Raw genomic sequence first — 17,498 nt, 5'->3', positions numbered from 1 at the left:
CCCACTGGATATGAATTCCACTCTCCCTCATCTGTCTGAGTGCATGCATGTGCTATGTCTGTGTTTGTCTCTTTTCTTTCCGTCTTTCTCTCTCTGTGTGCGACAGCTGCTCGACAACACTACCTGTGATGGTGGTTACTGCCATCATCATCATCAATTCTGTCCAGGTGGGGCCCCGTGACCAGTCTGCACCTGTCTGGCTCTAGGTTGCTGCTGTGGGGCCCCAGGACCAGTCTGCCCCGCTCTCCTGCTCTAGGATGCTGCTATGGGGCCCCACTACCAGTCTGCACCCCCCTCCAGCTCTAGGGTGCTGCTCTGGGCCCCATGACCAGTCTGCCCCCTCTCTGCTCCAGGGTGCTGATGTGGGGCCCCGCGGCTGTGGAGCATCACAAGACCTGCAGGAGCCTGGGCAAGTCGCTGTGGCAGCAGCCGAGCGTTGGGGACATCCTTCGCCTGCTGGATCGGGACCGGATGATGAGGACCATCCTCCACTTCCCCCAGAACCGGAGGCTGCTTCCCCCTGAGGTGCGGGAGGCTCTGGACAGAGCCAGCGGGGAGCATGCACAGGGTGGGGCCCTCCCCTCCAAGGCCTCCATTCGCACTTCAGCTTTAGTAGACTGTAAGCGTGGTTTTTCATGTGGTTTGGTACCTTCTTCTTAAGTAAAAGATGCAGAGCCACCTGCCCATCACCCAGCTTCCACAGTTACCACAACATTTGTGCCGTTTATGACTTGACCCCCAACGAGTATATCATGTCATACACAAGCACTGTGTTTTACAGAACCATTTTTTAAATGTTCTTGAATATTCAAAATAGTTTGAACTCTAGATATAGTGGGTAAACATTCATGTGACATTGCATTCTGGAGGTCGAAGCGCACATACATGTCTGTCTATCTCCGGCTATTTCAGGATGCACAGGAACCCATATTTAAAGATAAGAGCACAGCCGATCTTGGTGACCTTTATGACCCCTGCTTCCTTCTTCATCTCTTCAGCGAATTGACCAGGCCAGGTAAATGTAGCCTGGGGGTGGGGGGAAGGGGCAGTTCCTGCTGCGGAGGCTCAGGGGTAACCACAGAGTGGTGACTATTACTTATGGAATGATTGTTATTACTCTTTCTTAAATGATCTTCAGCTGCCTTCTTACCTTACCGTGATTTTTCTTTTCTTTTCCTTTTTTTTAGGCGAGGCAACCCTTGGTTGACCTCACAGATTGCAAGGACCTTGTCATCTTACAATCCCTTATTTTATTTATTTATTTATTTATTTGTTTACGCCTACAGCACCTGGTCTTCCTAGGTGGTCTCCCATCCAATTACTAACCAAGCCCAACTCTGCTTAGTTTCCAAGATCGGACAGGATCGGGCACGTTCAGGGTAGCATGGCCGTAGACTAGTTTACCGTGATTTTTCATTCCAATGATTTTCAGCAAAGTAACAATTAATATTCTGAATATACAGTAATTTTTTAAAAAATATTTTTAATCTGGGTGTCAAGGACAAAGGGACAAGAGTCTTTTCTGAATTTTAGGTAGATGGTGGTCAAATGCCAACAGATTTTGTCCTTGAGAACGAGTGAGAGCCTGCTCAAGTTGGCATTTTCCTTGGTTTCAGCAAAAATACGTTTTGTGTCCAGTAGCCTGAGGGTGGACGTCTTTGCAGGTGGGGGAGATGGAAAGAACTAAAGCAATTCTTATGCCATTGTGACGACCAAGGTCTGATTCTCAGGTTGGTCGAGTGTTGGTTTGTGCATTTTGTTGGTGATATGTCAGATGCGTGATGATATATATCTCATTGATGTCTAATGGCTAATGACGTTGAGCATCTTGTGGTTCGTTTGCCATCTGATGTCCTCTTTGGTGAAATGTCAGTTCATGTCTTTTACCCATTTTCCAATGGGATTTTTTTTTTTACTGTTGAGTTTTGAGGATTCTTTATGTACACTAGATGTTAGTCTCTTGTTGGATATGTAGTTTGCAAATATTTTCTCCCAGTCTGTAGTTTATCTTTTCATCCTCTTAAGAGGATCTTTCACAGAGCTAAAGTTTTCAGTTTGATGATGTCCTTTTATGGATTACGCCTGCACTGCTCTTCCTGGCCGGGAGAGGCAGGAATGGCCTGTTACTGCTCCTCAGGTGGCCTCCTCTGAGACATAGTTGCGGGGGCGGGGGTTGGGGGAGAGGCGTGTCCCACTGCCCAGTGGAAGGGAAAGCCCCACCTCTCTACTCTGGCCTTCTTTGGAGCCACCTCAGCTTGGGGTTGGGGCTAAAACCCCGTATTTATCAGACACAGATGTCTAGTCTCCCCACTCCACCTTTGGGGCCTGGGTGGGGGCAGGGCCACATTTTTTCTGAGGTGTTTGGGTGGAATAGAGCAGGAATCGCCTAAGTGTTTTCTGTCTTGTAGGCTGTGTTTTTCCAGTCTTCGTCCTGAGACTAGAGGAGCGCGGGCTTTCGCTCCGGCCTCGACTGTGCCCGTTCACTGTTTCGGGCTCTCTGGCTTCTTCAGCTCTAAGTGTGGGACACAGGGAGCAGAAAGTATTTGTACTTTGTAGTAAAAATAGAGAAAATACATCTATTCCATCTTCCCAGAATTAGAAATCTAATTTAATTCATTTTTAACATTAGTTAGAATATTTCACAGTTCAAAAACCAAGTGGTGTCCAAGGCTGTGCAGTGACTGTCTCCTTTCCACCTGTTCTTAAAGGCTGTGATGACTCCATTCGGGCCTGCGAAGAAGGCCTCTCAGGGACAGTGTGGTGGGGTGGCCCGAGGTGTGTGTTCTGCGTCTCTGCTCATTGGCTCGGCCGGCGTGATGCCCATCGCGTCTCCCAAAGCTCCTTCCTGTTGGATTAAATCTGCGGCCATGTAGATTTAGGTGCCTAGGGAGGCCATGACTGTTTCTTCCTTTTTTTCAACTTGAAATTATCTTTCTCTTCTCAAACGCTTTACTTATGAACAGATTTGCTGATCCTCCACCACTGCCCTTAGTATTCCCAACAGAAGATCGAGAGGGCTGGGTTTTCAGAGAGCTTGCCCTCCAGGAGTCCTTGTGTGCTCTGACTGCCCTCTCCACGAGCACTGTGGTCTGTGGCTAAGCTAGATTCTGTTTGTAAGATCCGGACCTTTCGTGCAGGTGTCAGGGTATGACAGTGACAAGCAGGCATCTTAATCGACCTGCCGACCATCGGCAGCCGAGCAGCCGAGGCACACCTTCTGGTGTGTGGTCAGGAAGCTCTGCTCGTCCCTGCATGCCTGGCTGTGCCGCTCAGCCTGTTTCTCATCAAACATGAAAATAGATTTTCCACAGTCTAAAAATATGAGGTGACTTCAGTGAATTATAACAAGTCACTTAGTCTGTTACTGTCTCTCAATAGAGCTCTTAGGAAAACAGAAGGCAAAGACTTGGAAAACAATTTTTTTTTTTTTTAATTTTTTTTTCACCCAAGAAGAACTAGGTTCATTAAATTTTGCTCTGGCTATTTGTCATCCAAAACAAAAAATGGAAGCGTAACATTTTAAACAAATTTTGTTACCTGATCAAGGGAAACATACCAGTTTGTGAGGCGACATAAATATCTAGCTTTTTAATGGTAAGTTAAACAGAACAGAAGAATGTGGATAGCATAATGGCCAATATAGGCTGTTTTTGTGGTTGAATTAAGTCACGAATCTTTTTTTCATGTTATTTTTAAAATGTATTGTTTTTTTGCTTTTGCCCTGGTGAAGCAGTATGAGCAACGTGTTACACTTTTACTGAAGTGTGATATGTAGAAACTTACTCAAATCCTGTATGTACTGCTTGAGTTTTGGTGCAGCCACCAGCAGGATCAAGGAACAGAACATAATCTTTAGCCCCTCAAGCCCCTTGCTAGTCGGTACCCCTTCCTTTCCAATAGAGACTGGCATTCTATAGTTGAACTTGATGTAGATGGCATCATACACTATATATTCTTTTGTATCTACTTCATTTATCCCACACTGTATTTCTGAGATTCATCCATGCTATGTGTGGTAGAACTTTTTAACAGTATGTTTTTACTTCCTAAAGTGGCACCTGGGTCCAGTGTTGCTAAACATTTTGCAATTGTAAATTGGGCTTATGATTAGTTAATATACGTGGCTGCCAGTCTTCAGAGAAAGTACAGTCTCACAGCTCCATTCCAACCCTTTGCTGAAAATGGCAACCTATTTTCTTAACCTCACAGCTTCCCTTTTTTGAGTCCTTGGCTGAGAAACAGGCCCAGCCAAGGCTGTTAGCAGTGGCAGTGACAAATGCTTTTTCCACAGCAATTCTTGTCCTCAACAGAACTGGGCTGAAATCTTCAGCTCATAGCTCACATTTACCACAGGGCAGAAAGGCCTGTGTGCACTTCTCTGAGCCTCATCACCAGACCACCGTGCTGAGCCTTAACCTGCCATGCCACCTCTGCAGGGACTGTGTAAGAGGAGGCATGAGGGCGAGTTCTTGATGGTTCAGCACAGTCACACTGCCATCGAAGCCCATGAAACATGGGGTGCTTTTTACTTTAATCCTTGATAATTATCCTGGTTCAGCCATTTTGATCTGAAGATCTGTTATCAGAAGCCCAAGTTGCTACTTAGGAGGTCCCTGCCAACAAAGAGAATGGCATTTGTAACTTCTTTTTAATAGCCTATTTTCAACCCCCAAGGACAGCTCTTTCCTTAAGTGTTAAAAAGCCAAGACATCACGGAACAACAGCGATGACCACAAAGCATGTAATTGACTTTTCCTCATGGACACGTGGAAAATCCATTTGTCTTGGAGAATGTCAGTGATTACTAAAAATGTCCTAGCCTGCTGAGTACTATTTTTAGTGAGTGTAATATTAAATGTTTGGACTATTCTCTTTCTCAAATGTATTCCCTTTGTGTATTTGTTATGTAGGTAAGTAAGTATATTTTAAACACATCTCATCTTTTCCAAAAAAATATAATTTTATCCCATAGTTTGATGCTTTTTAAAACTTTGGGTTTTTTTTTTTTTTTTGCCCCTTCCCATCAAAAATAGTCACTTGTTAGAAATGAGAAAATTTAGTCCATAAGTTGTTGGAATCCAAATCTTCAGATTATTCTTTTTCAATCCTTTGCTTTTAATCTGCATTTTAATATTAAAAGTGGTTTCCTGCAGACTGATGCACTTGGGTTTTGCTTTTTAAAATCTAATCTAACCGTCTCTGCCTTTCAGTTCAAATGTATATGCCATTAGCATTTAATGTGATTATTGCTATGATTCTGTTTTCTTTGTTGGTTTTTAGCTACAATGCATGCGTGCATGAGAGAGAGCGCGAGTGAGAGAGAGAGAGAGAGAGAGTGTGTGTGTTGCTTTAAGGTTTAATTCATCTTTGATTTATTGCAGTTTACCTTCAATTGAAACTGTACCATTTCATGGATTGTGGAAGCACCTTACAACAGTATCAATCCATTTCTCCTTTCTTGGCTTTCGTGCTCTTTTTATCACATATTTAACTTTTCTGTGCTGTAAAAGCCCAATATGTTGTTGCTTCAAATTGTCAATTACCTTTTAAAGAGATTTAAATATTTTGTATTTACCATATAGATACCATTTTTTGGTTTCCTTCACTCCTTTGTGTAGATTCAGAATTCCATCTCTGTCATCTTCCTTCTGTCTAAAATACTTCCTTTAAGAAGTCTTGTAGTTCAAGTCTGCTGGTGATCAATTCTTTTAGCTTTTTTTGATGGAAAAAAAAGACAACTTTTGAAAGAGTTTTACAGAGTATAAAATTGTAGGTTAGCAGGGTTTTTTCTTACTGGACTTTAAAGATGTTACTGCTGGATTGCATTATTTCTAACAAGAAATCTACTTTCATGATTATCTTTGTTTCTTTGTACATTATGTGGCTGCTTTTAAGATTTTTTTTTATCACTGGTTTTAAGCAATTTGATTATGATATACTTTGGTGTAATTTTCTTTGTATTTCATGTGCTTGGGTGTTCATTGAGCTTCTTGGCTCTGTAAGTTTATAGTTTTTGTCAAATTTGGGAAAGTTTTGGCCATATTTCTTCAAATATTTTCAGGGACTCCAATTACACATATGTGAGCCTGCTTAAAATTGTCCTACAACTCACTGATGCTCTGTTCATATTTTTAAATTCTTTTTTGTCTCTGTATTTCAGGTTGGATAGTTTTTGTTGCTATTTCAAGTTTACTAGTCTTTTTTCTGCAATGCCTTATTTGATGATAATCCCATCCAGTGCACTTTCAAACTCCAACATTTTAATTTTCATCTCTAAAAAGTTGGTTCGGGTTTTTATATCTTCCATATCTCTACTTAATATGCTCAATCTTTCTGCTGGCTTTTGAATCTGTAGAATATAGTTAACAATAACTTTTTATGTCTCTTTCTACTACTTTGTTATCTATGGCACATCTGGGTCATTTTCGAATGGTGGAGCTTTTTCTTCATAATAGGTTGTATTCCTGGTTGTTTGAATGTCTGGTAATTTTTTATTGGAAACCAGACATTGTGGTTTTTGCCTTGTTTGGCGCTGGATATCTTTGTATTGCTGTGAGTGTTCTTGAGCTTTGTCCTAGGACACATTCCAGTTGCTCAGAAATGGTTTGATCCTTCCAGTCTTGCTTTTAATCTCTGTTAGGTGGGACCAAAGCAACTTTTAATCCGGGATGAACTCTGCCCCACAACCAAGGTAAAATCTGAGAAATCTCCCCTGTCCCCGTGAGCTGTGAGGATTTCGCCCAGGCTGGTGGGACTAGGCGCTGCTTGCAGGCAGGTGTGAGCCTGGCGTTGTCTCTTCCAGTCCTTTCAGGGGGTCCTTTCCCAGCCTCGGGAGCTTCCTCACACGCACGTGCCATCGATGGGCACTCAGCCGAGGATGCTGTCCCTGTCAGTGGAGCTCTCTTCTCTGGGACTCTGCCTTGTGAACTCTGGCCACCTTAGCCTTCTAGGCCTCCCACTCTGTCTTAACTCAGAGTTCTCCCGTCTCCACCTAGGTTCGCCCTTTCTGTGCCATAGCCTGGGAACTCTAGGCTGTGAGCTAGGACAGCCCGGCTTCACCCTGTTTCCCACCTCTCAGGTTCGCTCTCCTTTGTTGTCTCATGTCCAACACCTTGAAAGTCTCTGTTTCATTTCTTCAGTCCAGTTTTCTAGTTGCTTCAGGTGAACGGGTGAATCTGGTTCCTATCACTCTGTCTTGGTTGGCAGTGTAAATCCTGGTTATGCTTAGACATGATATGGAAGTTGAGAAACACAGCGGAAGGGACCCGTGTGGAAGTGGCCCCCCTGCATCAGTCTGCCTTTGGTGGGTGCCAGTAGAAGCTCCAGTGAGCTCTGCTACTTCTGAGAGGGAAGGAAACCTATGGCTTAAAGTGATTTTGGGAAGCCACTCAGATTGGGAACATAATATTGCTATGAAGCTGTTTAGATTAAGGAGAAGTAGCTGATTATCATAATTTTCCTTTTTATTATTTTCTTAGGTCTTTTTCTTTTCATTGCTATCATTATCCTTTTGAAAGTCTAACTTTAGGGAGAGAAGAGAAAAAAAGTTTGGTTTTTTATAGATGACGTATCGTTTATTGATAGCATATTCCAAGATTGCCCATTTGGGGTAGTCATTTCAGTTGGTTTGTGTTTGGTTCCTAATGTAACTAGGTCACCAGTCACTCAATCAAAAGAACATCTTCATGTGTAATTATCACGACCAAACCCTACTTAATCATTTTTAAACATGGCGACCTATCTCTATTCTGAGGTTTTTCTTGACAGTATTTATCTTGTCAAAAGGCCTGGGTTTTTATTAAAGAGGATTTGAAGTGTCCTGAATTTTATTAGTGATAATCAAGCCCTCTAAGACATGGTCAGGTGGGTCCCCTTGAATGTCTGACTACCTCTCCCACTCACATCCTCTCCTGGAGGACTGCGAGTTTCTCGAGGCCCACAGGTAACAAAGGAGGCTCTCTTTAGACTAGTTTTCTCAGGGTTCATAGGCTTCTCTTTTGTGAGATTTTTGTTACAGGTTTGAAGAACTAGAGTTGCAAAGTGGGTATAACTTATTCCTTTGTAAAAGGACCAGGTCGGACTGGTTTGCTCCAGCTGAATTTCTCAGCTTAACGGCCTTACAGATTTTCCTTACTGGAGCTCGTAGGTAGGAAAGCAGAGGCAGCAGGCTGACAGGTGGAAACAGGAGCTGGTTTCCTCTGCCTACTCCTGGTTGTGCTGCCCTGGCCCCTGGGATGCTGGGAGATGCCGAGGTCTTGTGTTTCAAGTCTGAGTGGCACTTCCATCCTTCTCTGGCTCGTTGGGTATTTGTGAGAAGTAATGAAATCATCCTGGTTGGGATTTACAAGTATCTCAGAGGCCGAAGGTATGGTAATTATTGCCACAGAAGGGAAGAGAGTCTTGTGTCTGACTTCATCAGAAGTATCTAGCACGCATAGCCAATGTTGGTGAAATGCAGAAGGAAATTTAATTTGCCATGTAGCACAAGCATCGTGGAGTCTGTGTGTGTGTGTTTAATGGTATGTTTTATTTCCCATAGAATTTGTGGTGGATTGTCGAAAATTTTTGGATTCAAATGCTCTGGGCCTGACCGTCGCGGCCCTCAGCAGCTATGACCCTCAGATGCGAGCCGTGGCCTACTCCGTCCTGGCGGCCTACTATTCGCATGTGGAGGGCGCCCGGTTCCGAGAGCGGTCCCAGGTGAGTGGAGCTCAGGGTGGACTTGGAGGGCTTCGCAGGCTGGCTCTCCCCCTGGGTTCGTGGAATGATATCCGAGTTGCCAGGAGACCTCTGATAAAGAATAAAATCTGTTTCTCCTGTGGGGAGATGCCGGAGGTTGCGTCTGGCCCTCCACCCCCAGGGTGGTTGAGTGAGGTCTCCCCTTACAGTCGCTTCTCTTGGGTTGTGTGGGTGGGCAGAGCGGGCTACTTCCTGTCCACTACTTCTCTGGTGTAAACCCCGAGGACGTCGCCATTGTGGTGGCCCTGGGCTGTGACGAGCCACCGCAGAGCTGTGCTTCAGGCTGCACACGTCGAAGCTGGTCAAAGTTCTGAAAATGCTCTTTTTTTTTTCTTTTTCCTGGTTTTAAGGTACTTTACCTGTTGGATGTAGTGCGCAATGGGATCCGAACCAGGAACATGAGACTCACCTTTACTTTGTCTCTCTTCATTGCCAAAGCAGCCCTGCAAATGCTGAAACCAGGTACCACTGATGGGAGTAGGTTGGGGTGAGATTGAAATATTGAGGCCGAGCAAGTCCCCTGTGGACACGAATCCTACACATATAATCTGTCATACGTGTGAGAAAGGATGGATCAAGGTCGTCCATTGTTTACCACAGTGAAAGATGGGGAGCCATGCAATGTCTACCAGCACTGGACAGTAAATAAGCGATGGTTGTGAGAAGACGCCTAATGGGTCCCTATGAAATCCAGGAAAAATTAAGTGACAAAGCAAGGTGCAGAGCAGTGTGTAGGGATGGGGAAAGAATATGGGGAAAGAACTGTGTTGAAAGCAAATCCTCATGCCTGCCTCACGAGGCTGAGAGGCGGACACGGGTCCTGCGCATCAGGGCGTCTGGGGGGAAAGCGGGGCCCGATGCAGGAGCACCCTCGGTGTTGGCTCAGAGGAGGCCGGTCAGCACACTCCTGGGTCCGTAGCCAGAATTCATCTGGCCTGTGGTTCCTACGAGGTGCCACCGAAGGCACTAGAACAGGTTCCTTTTTATAAAACAGGCACCACTGCCGAGGTGGTGTGATAGAAGATAGTCTGTCTTCAGACTTTTTTTTTCAATGAAAAATCATAAAACGTTGATACTGTTAGGGGTCCTTAAGTGTAACATGTTTATTTCCAGATGAGGAAACAGCCCCCCAGCTTTAGGCCCCCAGGGTTAGATAGCTTGTCGAGGCCCCACAGATAGTCTCTAGCCATGTTGCAGTTAGAACTCAGATCTGATTTTCATCTGCTCCTACATCACTTTTGTTACATGGTTTTTTATTCATCTTAGAAATTCTGGGGAGGAAACAAGGTAATTAGCCATTTGCAGACTCTAAAGAAAAAAGCTGTTCTGAGAAATTATCTTTGCAGAGGCCGCATGGTGTTGATCTCGGCCTCCCGTCTAGTCTGTTACCTGAGCTATCGTGACCTCGTATGGTCGTGGGGTCAAGCCGCTGGCAGCCTGGACAGACAGGACATGATCCTACAGTGGGAAGGGGCAGGGGAGGAGGTGGGTGTCTCCCCATTGACCCCAATGCATCTGCACCCCCTTTACTGGGCTATTCCCTTTGGAGGGAGGCCAGTGGGTGTGAGCGTTAGCCCTGTGCTGTCTGTGTGACCTGGTCTCACTCTGCCCACCAGCTGACTGGTGCTTCTACAGTAGGCTGGCACCGGGGGAGGGGTGGCATCTCTGAAGAACTCCACCTTCTGCCGTGGTTTCTGGGCCACAGAGAAAGCCTGTATGCAGTGTAGACCTAACGTGTCTTACTGCACTCCAGTTCTCGAGAACTAATAACCTGGACAAGGACGCGAAAGCTCCCCAGGGGCGAGGGCTGGCTGACCCCAGGTTCCCACCCCCTGACTGCAGCAGACCACGGGCTGTCCCGTCGGTGCCTGTCGTGACTGTCTGCCTCTGTTCCCAGAGGAGCACATGTACCTGAAGATCAACAAGTTCCTGCTGTCACACGAGTTTCTGAACATGAGCAAGGTTCCGGGCTTCTACCAGTTCTTCTACAGCTCGGACTTCGAGGTAACGCTTCCAGAGTCCTCACAGCCCCGAAGCCCCCGGAAATGGGTGACGCAGCCGTCCTGACTGGTGGCAGCCGTCATTCTGACATCTCCCGTTAGTATGTTTGCTGCTCAGCCAGCACGATTGCTCAAGCAGTGTTTGGAGCAAGACGGTCAGAAAAAGTAGAAGTTCACGAGGGCTTGCACGTGGACGTGCTTTTCACGGCATGCGTTCATTTTTAGGTAGCTTCTCACACCTTAAAAACTCTTCTTCAGAGGTCTGCGTTTTATGGCATTTCGTATTTTTTTGGTGAATCACTGAGTAAATATTAAATGTGCTTTTATGGAACACCTGCCTGAATTAACGCAGATTGGTGTTTAAACTTAACGTGGTCCTTTATTCCTGACTCTAAACTGAATCAAAGATAATACTGACGGCTTTTGATATCATCAGAAATGGAGATCAGGGCTGCTGTGCAGTGACCGATCTTTGTCACCACTTGAAAATAGTGGTATTTGAAGAGTTGTGAGAGAAACTCAACAGTTGTTTCTTGTTTGCCTGGGTCATAGCAAAACACCGAACGGGAATGGATCTTTGGAATTCTGCGGCAGGGGATTCGAGACAAGCACTGCTATGAGCTCTATGCCAGGCGAGGGGTTTTCCACATCATCCTTTCCTTCTTCAACACCCCGTTATGTGACGAAGTGACACAGGTAGGCGGATCCCACACGTTATTTTTTGAGACCGAAAGGTCTAGGCTCTTTCTCAGGGTTCTACCTGGAAGTCAAGTTCATGTGAGTTCTAACCCATCCTGGATATGACCAACCAAGTTGGCATTAAGCTGACTTTCAGGGACTGAAAAAGGTACCATCGGTGTCTGTCCCGTGGCCTGCATGCGGTACCGGCTGTGGTGTTGACACTGTCCTGTCGCTTCTGTTGCTGCCCCCTCACTGCCCTCCCCTGGTGGCGAGGCCTCTGCAGGAGGCTGTGCTGGGCAGTAAGTGTCAGCCGTTGGAGCTGGCTATGAAGTGTAGGAACAAATTACCCCCATAAATGACCGAGGTGCTTCCCCTGAGACACCCTCAAGCCACCACAATTTCACCTAATGCCCTGGACAGACGGGTCATCACAACTCAGCTGGGAAGCAAGAGTTGGGAGTTGTCACTGCCTGCCTCACAGCTAATGAGGGAACCAGCCCAAAAGCTGTGGGTCATCACAACTCAGCTGGGAAGCAAGAGTTGGGAGTTGTCACTGCCTGCCTCACAGCTAATGAGGGAACCAGCACGCTAACTGTCCCCTAGAACAAGCACTCATGCGGGAGCGTTCTAAGTGCCACGGACAGGAGGACGTAACATAGCAAAGCCCCTGGTATTTAGGTGAATTTCTAGCTTTTGTTATGCGGGTAAATAAAAGTGAGTCGCGATTAAGAAACATTTGAATAAACTGACTTTGAGTATGGTAATTTCTTACTTCTCATAGCATGTGAGAATTCTAAAGCATGCAGTTCACAGTTTGAGGAGCAGTCCCATTTTTATGTCTTCCTTCCCCGGCGATAAAGCTGAGACCAATGGGCCACCAACCGTGGATGGCTGGACCGATCTGGGCCATGTGGTGTGTGCGCTGCATGTTTGCTTGTGGGTTGGTTCTTTGTGATGGATTAGCAGAAGTGGGCCTCCCCCGAGGCCCGGCGGTTGCCTTGCAGGTCTGTGTCCTCTAGCTGTCACTTGCGGGGAAAGGGCACTTTCCTACACTGCCATCACTCTTACAGACTTAGCAAAGCAGCACGTGCAGTCGTCACCTGCAACCATAACAAGTTTCATATTTTCGAATTGTTCCTTCGATCAAGTTAGGTTTTCCCACTGAAGAGAAACTTTTTGTTTTGGGTTTTCAGAATTGGGTTCTGGAAATCTTGCAGAATGCCGCCCGGGATGCCAAATCTGCCTACGAGATCCTGCGAGACTACAGCCTTCTAACGTGGATCCTGCACATCCTTGAGAGCAGGTAAGCGCCTCGTGGATGAGAGGTGTGTGTCAGGTGGGAGGAGGGTGGGACGGAGACTGGTGTTTGCTGCAGGCTTTAGCGTCGACCGGAAATGTCCAGTAGAATACGTGTTGTCTGAAAGTGTCCCCTAATGCCACCACATGCCTGTCACCAACTCCTGATAGTGCTGAAATGGCGTTTCCTCAGTTTAAGTCTTTGAGGGTCTTGTCTGAGTGGAATGACAGGAGCCAGCTGCTGTTCGCACTTGGCGGATGCTGCGCCGGCCTCTGTCTGCACAGCCCAGGCTCCTCCCCTGGAGGGGCATCATCCATCTAAAGGTTCAGCGCTGCAGCCCCCAAGGTAGAAACAGGCCTCCCATTTCAGGAGCGTCAGTCCCCCATGCGATGGTGGGTCACAGTGCTCCTCTCTGCCCAGGGTTGTGGGCTCAGTGAACAGCAAGGAAAGGCTCCAGTGGGTGTTCGTCTCACTTCTCGGGGGCCATGGTGACTTAGCAGACAGGGCAGCTCAGACAGCAGGGATTGATTTTCTCACAGTTGGAGGCTGGAAGTCTGAGGTCAGAGGGCCCCATAGTAGGCTCTGGTGACAGCTCTCTCCTAGCTTACAGACTGCTGGGTCCTCACAAGGCAGGAAGAGCGCTCTGGTCTCTTCTCCTTATAAGAGCGTTAATCCCGTTATGGGAGCTCCACCCTCATGACCTCATCTAAGCCTGTCACCTCCCAGAGGCCCCACCTCCAAATAGTCACATTGAAGGTTAGGGCTTCCACGTGTGAATTTAGGAGGGACACAGTTCGGTCCATAGCCTGATGATCTGTTTTGATCCCTATTAGTCTCCTAAGTTTGAGGCTGTCTGGAAGGCTAAGGACCTTGTCTTAGTGGGCAGCACTTGGCGGGAGGTAGCTTCTCCCAAAGAACTGACTACTCTTATGAGCCCAGGGACATCCAGGCCCTTCGTCCATTTTAAAAAGTATTTAAAAAACATTCTCTAAGAGAAAGTGGTATCCTTAATCTAGAATGTGTCTTTGTTCATCAGCTTCCAGACTTGTTTCCGATTCATAAAAGGCATAAATGGCTAATTCTCTCTTCCTGGCTGTTAACTTTGTTTTGGAAGTCGAATTGTTCTCCTGAACGGGACAGCTCTTCTTACTCCCCCTCAGCGGCTGCAGAATGTCCCTCTAGTCGGGGCTTAGGGTGGTCGTCTGGTTAGAAAGGGGAGCCGGCCTCTGCCGTGTCGGGGCTGGGTTGGTAGCCGTCCTCTTTTCATGGGCTTTGTGCCCATTTGGTCGCTTGCAGGGTGGGGGTGGGGCAGGGGGGGATAAGCAGATGGAATTGTTAGAGGAGGGGACAGGCCTGCTAAGCCACCGCTAGATACTGCCACCACCGTCACAGCGCATTCTGTGGTTCCCGCCCACCCCTCCAACAGACGTCAGCGAAAGGAGAGGCTGTGACAGAGTGAGCGTTCTATATTCGGTTTTAGGTTTCTGGAGACTCAGCTGCTCTCCAACATAATCTCCTTGCTGCACACCCTGTGGGTGACCAACTTGGGAGACAAAGGAGTGGAGGCGGGGAGCCGGCCTCCTTGCCAGCCTGGGGCCTCAGGGCCCCCGAAGCTGCTGGCCCTGCACTTGGTGGATGAGTTCCTGTATGTTCTCATTGTGCTCACGAAGCACCTGAGGTAAGCCCTCCCCGACCCGGCCTGACCCCTGGGGGTGGTCACTTGTGAATGTCACCTCTCTAAGTTCCCAGTTCAAGCTCACAGGTAGGCTCTGGGCCAGAGGGCCTGTCAGTGGTTGGCCTGGCGTTGAGCTGGGCCAGTTGCAGGTGATGTCAGGAAACCTGTTTTAGCTGTTTCCCGTTTTTGCTTCAGCTTAACGACACTCTTTTCAAGGCCATGAGAACTTTGCACACTCTCAAAACCTGAAACTTGTCATACCAGGTCACTTTTAGCAGGCAGACCACCTACTTTGATATTTTGATTCAAGCAAAGTGACGTGTTGTAGAAAGAACGTGTCTTCCATGACCTTAACCTAAGGAAGTTAAGGTGTCCTTAGCCTTGCCTCTGCCTCAGCCTGCACCAACCCACTTGTCCACAAATTTCTTGAAAACTTCAATGTTTTCATCCAGCTCCTTGGAATGGTGCTTTTGATTTTCTCAGCGAGCTAAATCCTCCTCAGATTTTACTGTGTCAGGGAAAATACACTGTGTGCACTCATATTTCTGAGTTGGGAACAGAGGGATGCTAATTGGAATGGATCGTAATCTCAGAATGAAAACTTGATAAAGAACAGGGCATTTGGTTTTATGTTGTTCTGAATTAAATTGTGAAATCGGTGCCGGATTGCCGTGTTTCTCACATGGGGGTTGTTGAGAGACACCCTGGTCTCTGAGAGCTGACTGCTATTTGGAGTAAGGACTGGAGCAGATGGTGCTGGGTTTTAGACTCCTTAGCGTTCAGGGCCGGATTTCCTCCCAGCGGCCATGTCGGGACTGGCCGTGGGCAGTGCTGTCCCAGGGCTTTTCCTGAGCCTCTTGACTTGAGTCTGAGAGTCGAGGAGACGGAGAGCAGTCGGCAGGAGACGGTTTTGTGGGGCTGGTGCCCTGGCCTCCGGGCTCTCTGCCCAGCTCTCTGTCAGCTGCGATTTCCAGAGAGATTCCTGTGCCTCCAGGCGGAGTTGGACTCCAGGCCCTTCTGCCTCCCCCAGGGTGCTCGCTTCTCCCTGTTCCCTGTGCCAGCAGTCCCGGTTCACGTCTGTCATGGGAGGAAGCCCGGGTCGCGACGGTTTTGTGGGGCTGGTGCCCTGGCCTCCGGGCTCTCTGCCCAGCTCTCTGTCAGCTGCGATTTCCAGAGAGATTCCTGTGCCTCCAGGCGGAGTTGGACTCCAGGCCCTTCTGCCTCCCCCAGGGTGCTCGCTTCTCCCTGTTCCCTGTGCCAGCAGTCCCGGTTCACGTCTGTCATAGGAAGGAGCCTGGGTCGCGCATGGGTGGCCTGTTGGCGTCTTTGATTTGCAGCGACCGCCCTGGTCCTGGGCAGCTTTTGCTCAGTCTGTGCCATTGGCTCCTGACAGGCCCACCTTGGCCTCCACCCAGCTGATGAGCTTCTTTGGGGCGCTCGACTCTGTGCTGAGGTACCGGGCCACCGTCACACAGGCCTTCAAGGACATGGACCGCTTCACCGTCAATGAGATGGTGCTGTCCACCACAGATGTCCTCGTCCTCCTGCACAAGTGGAGCCTCCTCGAGAGGGACGTCAAGCTGCAGGAGGACCTGAGCACAGCCGTGGAGAAATGCCAAGTCAGGGGGCTGCTGAGTGAGTGTCGGGGCCCGTGACTGTCTCGTGTTCCCCAGGCTTTGCTCACTTCCCCCCCAGAGCAGCCAGCATCTTTCCCTCCGTGAGCAGCATTTCCAAAGTGGATGAGGCTTAGAGACAGGCCTATCCATCATCGTGGCCTTGGAGGGGAGATAGAGGACCTGGCTTTGCGTTCCAGCTCTGCCACTCTCGGGGGGCTCCCCTGTTATGACTAACGACACTGCTGTGCCCCAAGCATGGGAGTGTGCCCTGATGGGGCAGTGCCAAGCACCATGCCTGTGAGCTGTCTCCCCTCGCGCCCTCCCCTCCTCCACTACAGGCCCCGCCCCCCAGGTCTGTGGGGTAGGAGGTACGCCGGTCTCACCCCTGTCTTCTCTCTGTGTGTATGACAGAAATGCTCAAGGATAAGAACAAGCCTGTCATGCCAGCCCGAGCCAAAGGCCCACGGGGCCGGAAGAGGAGGCCTGAGGTGGCAGAGGTGGTGGCCGACCCTGAGCTGCAGGCGTCCAGCTTGGAGGAGTGCAGAGGCCTCCTGAGGTCCATACTGACCCACTGGGGGCCAGTATTCCCCAGCCCTGAACCCGCTCAGGAGCCTGCAGATGAGGCCACCCCCAGGAGCGAGGCGCCGGGCCCTGAGTACACTGTCACCTCCCTGGTGGTCCGCTGGGTGCTGCAGTCTGTGGCTGAGCACCCACTCAGCAGGGCAGAGGCCGCAGGACTCCTTAGCTGGCTTAAGAAGCACATTTTGCCACAGACGGCAGTTGTGGCTGACCTTCTTAAGGACAGTGCCGTGAAGAGTAGCATATTTAAGCTGTACAGCCGGCTCTGTGGAGCCGATGGGCCGGCGGGGCCCGAGCAGAGCGTGGCCTGCCTGTTCAACACCGTCATGCTGCAGTTGGTAGCAGCCCAGGGCCCAGCGGGGACCCCCTTCCACCCTGCAGTCGAGGCCCTCTGCCTATCCTTCCTGAACGAGGAGGACGGAGCCACACAAGGTAATGCTGGTCTTAGGCCAGAGGTGGAGGCTATGCCCAAGTGGGCTGGGCTGGGCTGGAGAGCACCCTCTGCTTGAGATTAAGTGCTTGGGCCACCCCTCGCTGCAGCCCTGGGGTTTTGGAGCGTCTGCCTCTGAGCCTGAATGAGGGAGAGGAAGCCTGTGCCTGTCCCTTTAGGCACAGCCATTAGTGGTGGTCACGTGTGCAGTGGAGGACACTCAGCTCAACCTCCCATCCCACCAGGGGCCCTGCCACTCACAGAGCAGTGGCTTTTCTAAATTTCAGCCATTTCCCAAAAGAAGAACTATGTTTCACATCGTGGCCTGATGAATGCGTGTGCACAGATGTGTGTGTGTATAGACACACACATGTACATATGTACACACAAGCACACAGATACACAGTTTATGTGCTTGGCGTTTAGCAGGTGCTTAAAGGTTTGGGTGCACGAACGAATGAAGAGCAGAGACTTTAAAAGG

The 17,498-nt window shown here is 48.6% G+C and overlaps 1 protein-coding gene and 1 pseudogene across 1 annotated transcript in view; one reads left to right on the top strand and one right to left on the bottom strand.

Moving 5' to 3' along the window:
* URB1 (URB1 ribosome biogenesis 1 homolog (S. cerevisiae)) overlaps positions 1–17,492 on the top strand; it is a 57,989-nt gene extending 40,497 nt beyond the window's left edge. Inside the window, exons 28-37 of the mRNA XM_025039566.1 lie at positions 354–525; positions 913–1,015; positions 8,540–8,700; positions 9,090–9,201; positions 10,637–10,743; positions 11,292–11,435; positions 12,614–12,723; positions 14,198–14,395; positions 15,786–16,027; positions 16,420–17,492. Of these exons, the coding sequence (XP_024895334.1) occupies positions 354–525; positions 913–1,015; positions 8,540–8,700; positions 9,090–9,201; positions 10,637–10,743; positions 11,292–11,435; positions 12,614–12,723; positions 14,198–14,395; positions 15,786–16,027; positions 16,420–17,096 (2,026 nt within the window). The 3' untranslated portion in view covers positions 17,097–17,492. The remainder of the gene's footprint in view (positions 1–353; positions 526–912; positions 1,016–8,539; positions 8,701–9,089; positions 9,202–10,636; positions 10,744–11,291; positions 11,436–12,613; positions 12,724–14,197; positions 14,396–15,785; positions 16,028–16,419) is intronic.
* LOC112470486 lies at positions 1,278–1,396 on the bottom strand (annotated as a pseudogene).
* Positions 17,493–17,498: the final 6 nt, after the last annotated feature.

Source organism: Pteropus alecto, unplaced genomic scaffold (assembly GCF_000325575.1).
Source record: "Pteropus alecto unplaced genomic scaffold, ASM32557v1 scaffold3, whole genome shotgun sequence".
NCBI lineage: Eukaryota > Metazoa > Chordata > Mammalia > Chiroptera > Pteropodidae > Pteropus > Pteropus alecto.
This window is presented reverse-complemented; position numbering and strand designations above follow the sequence as displayed.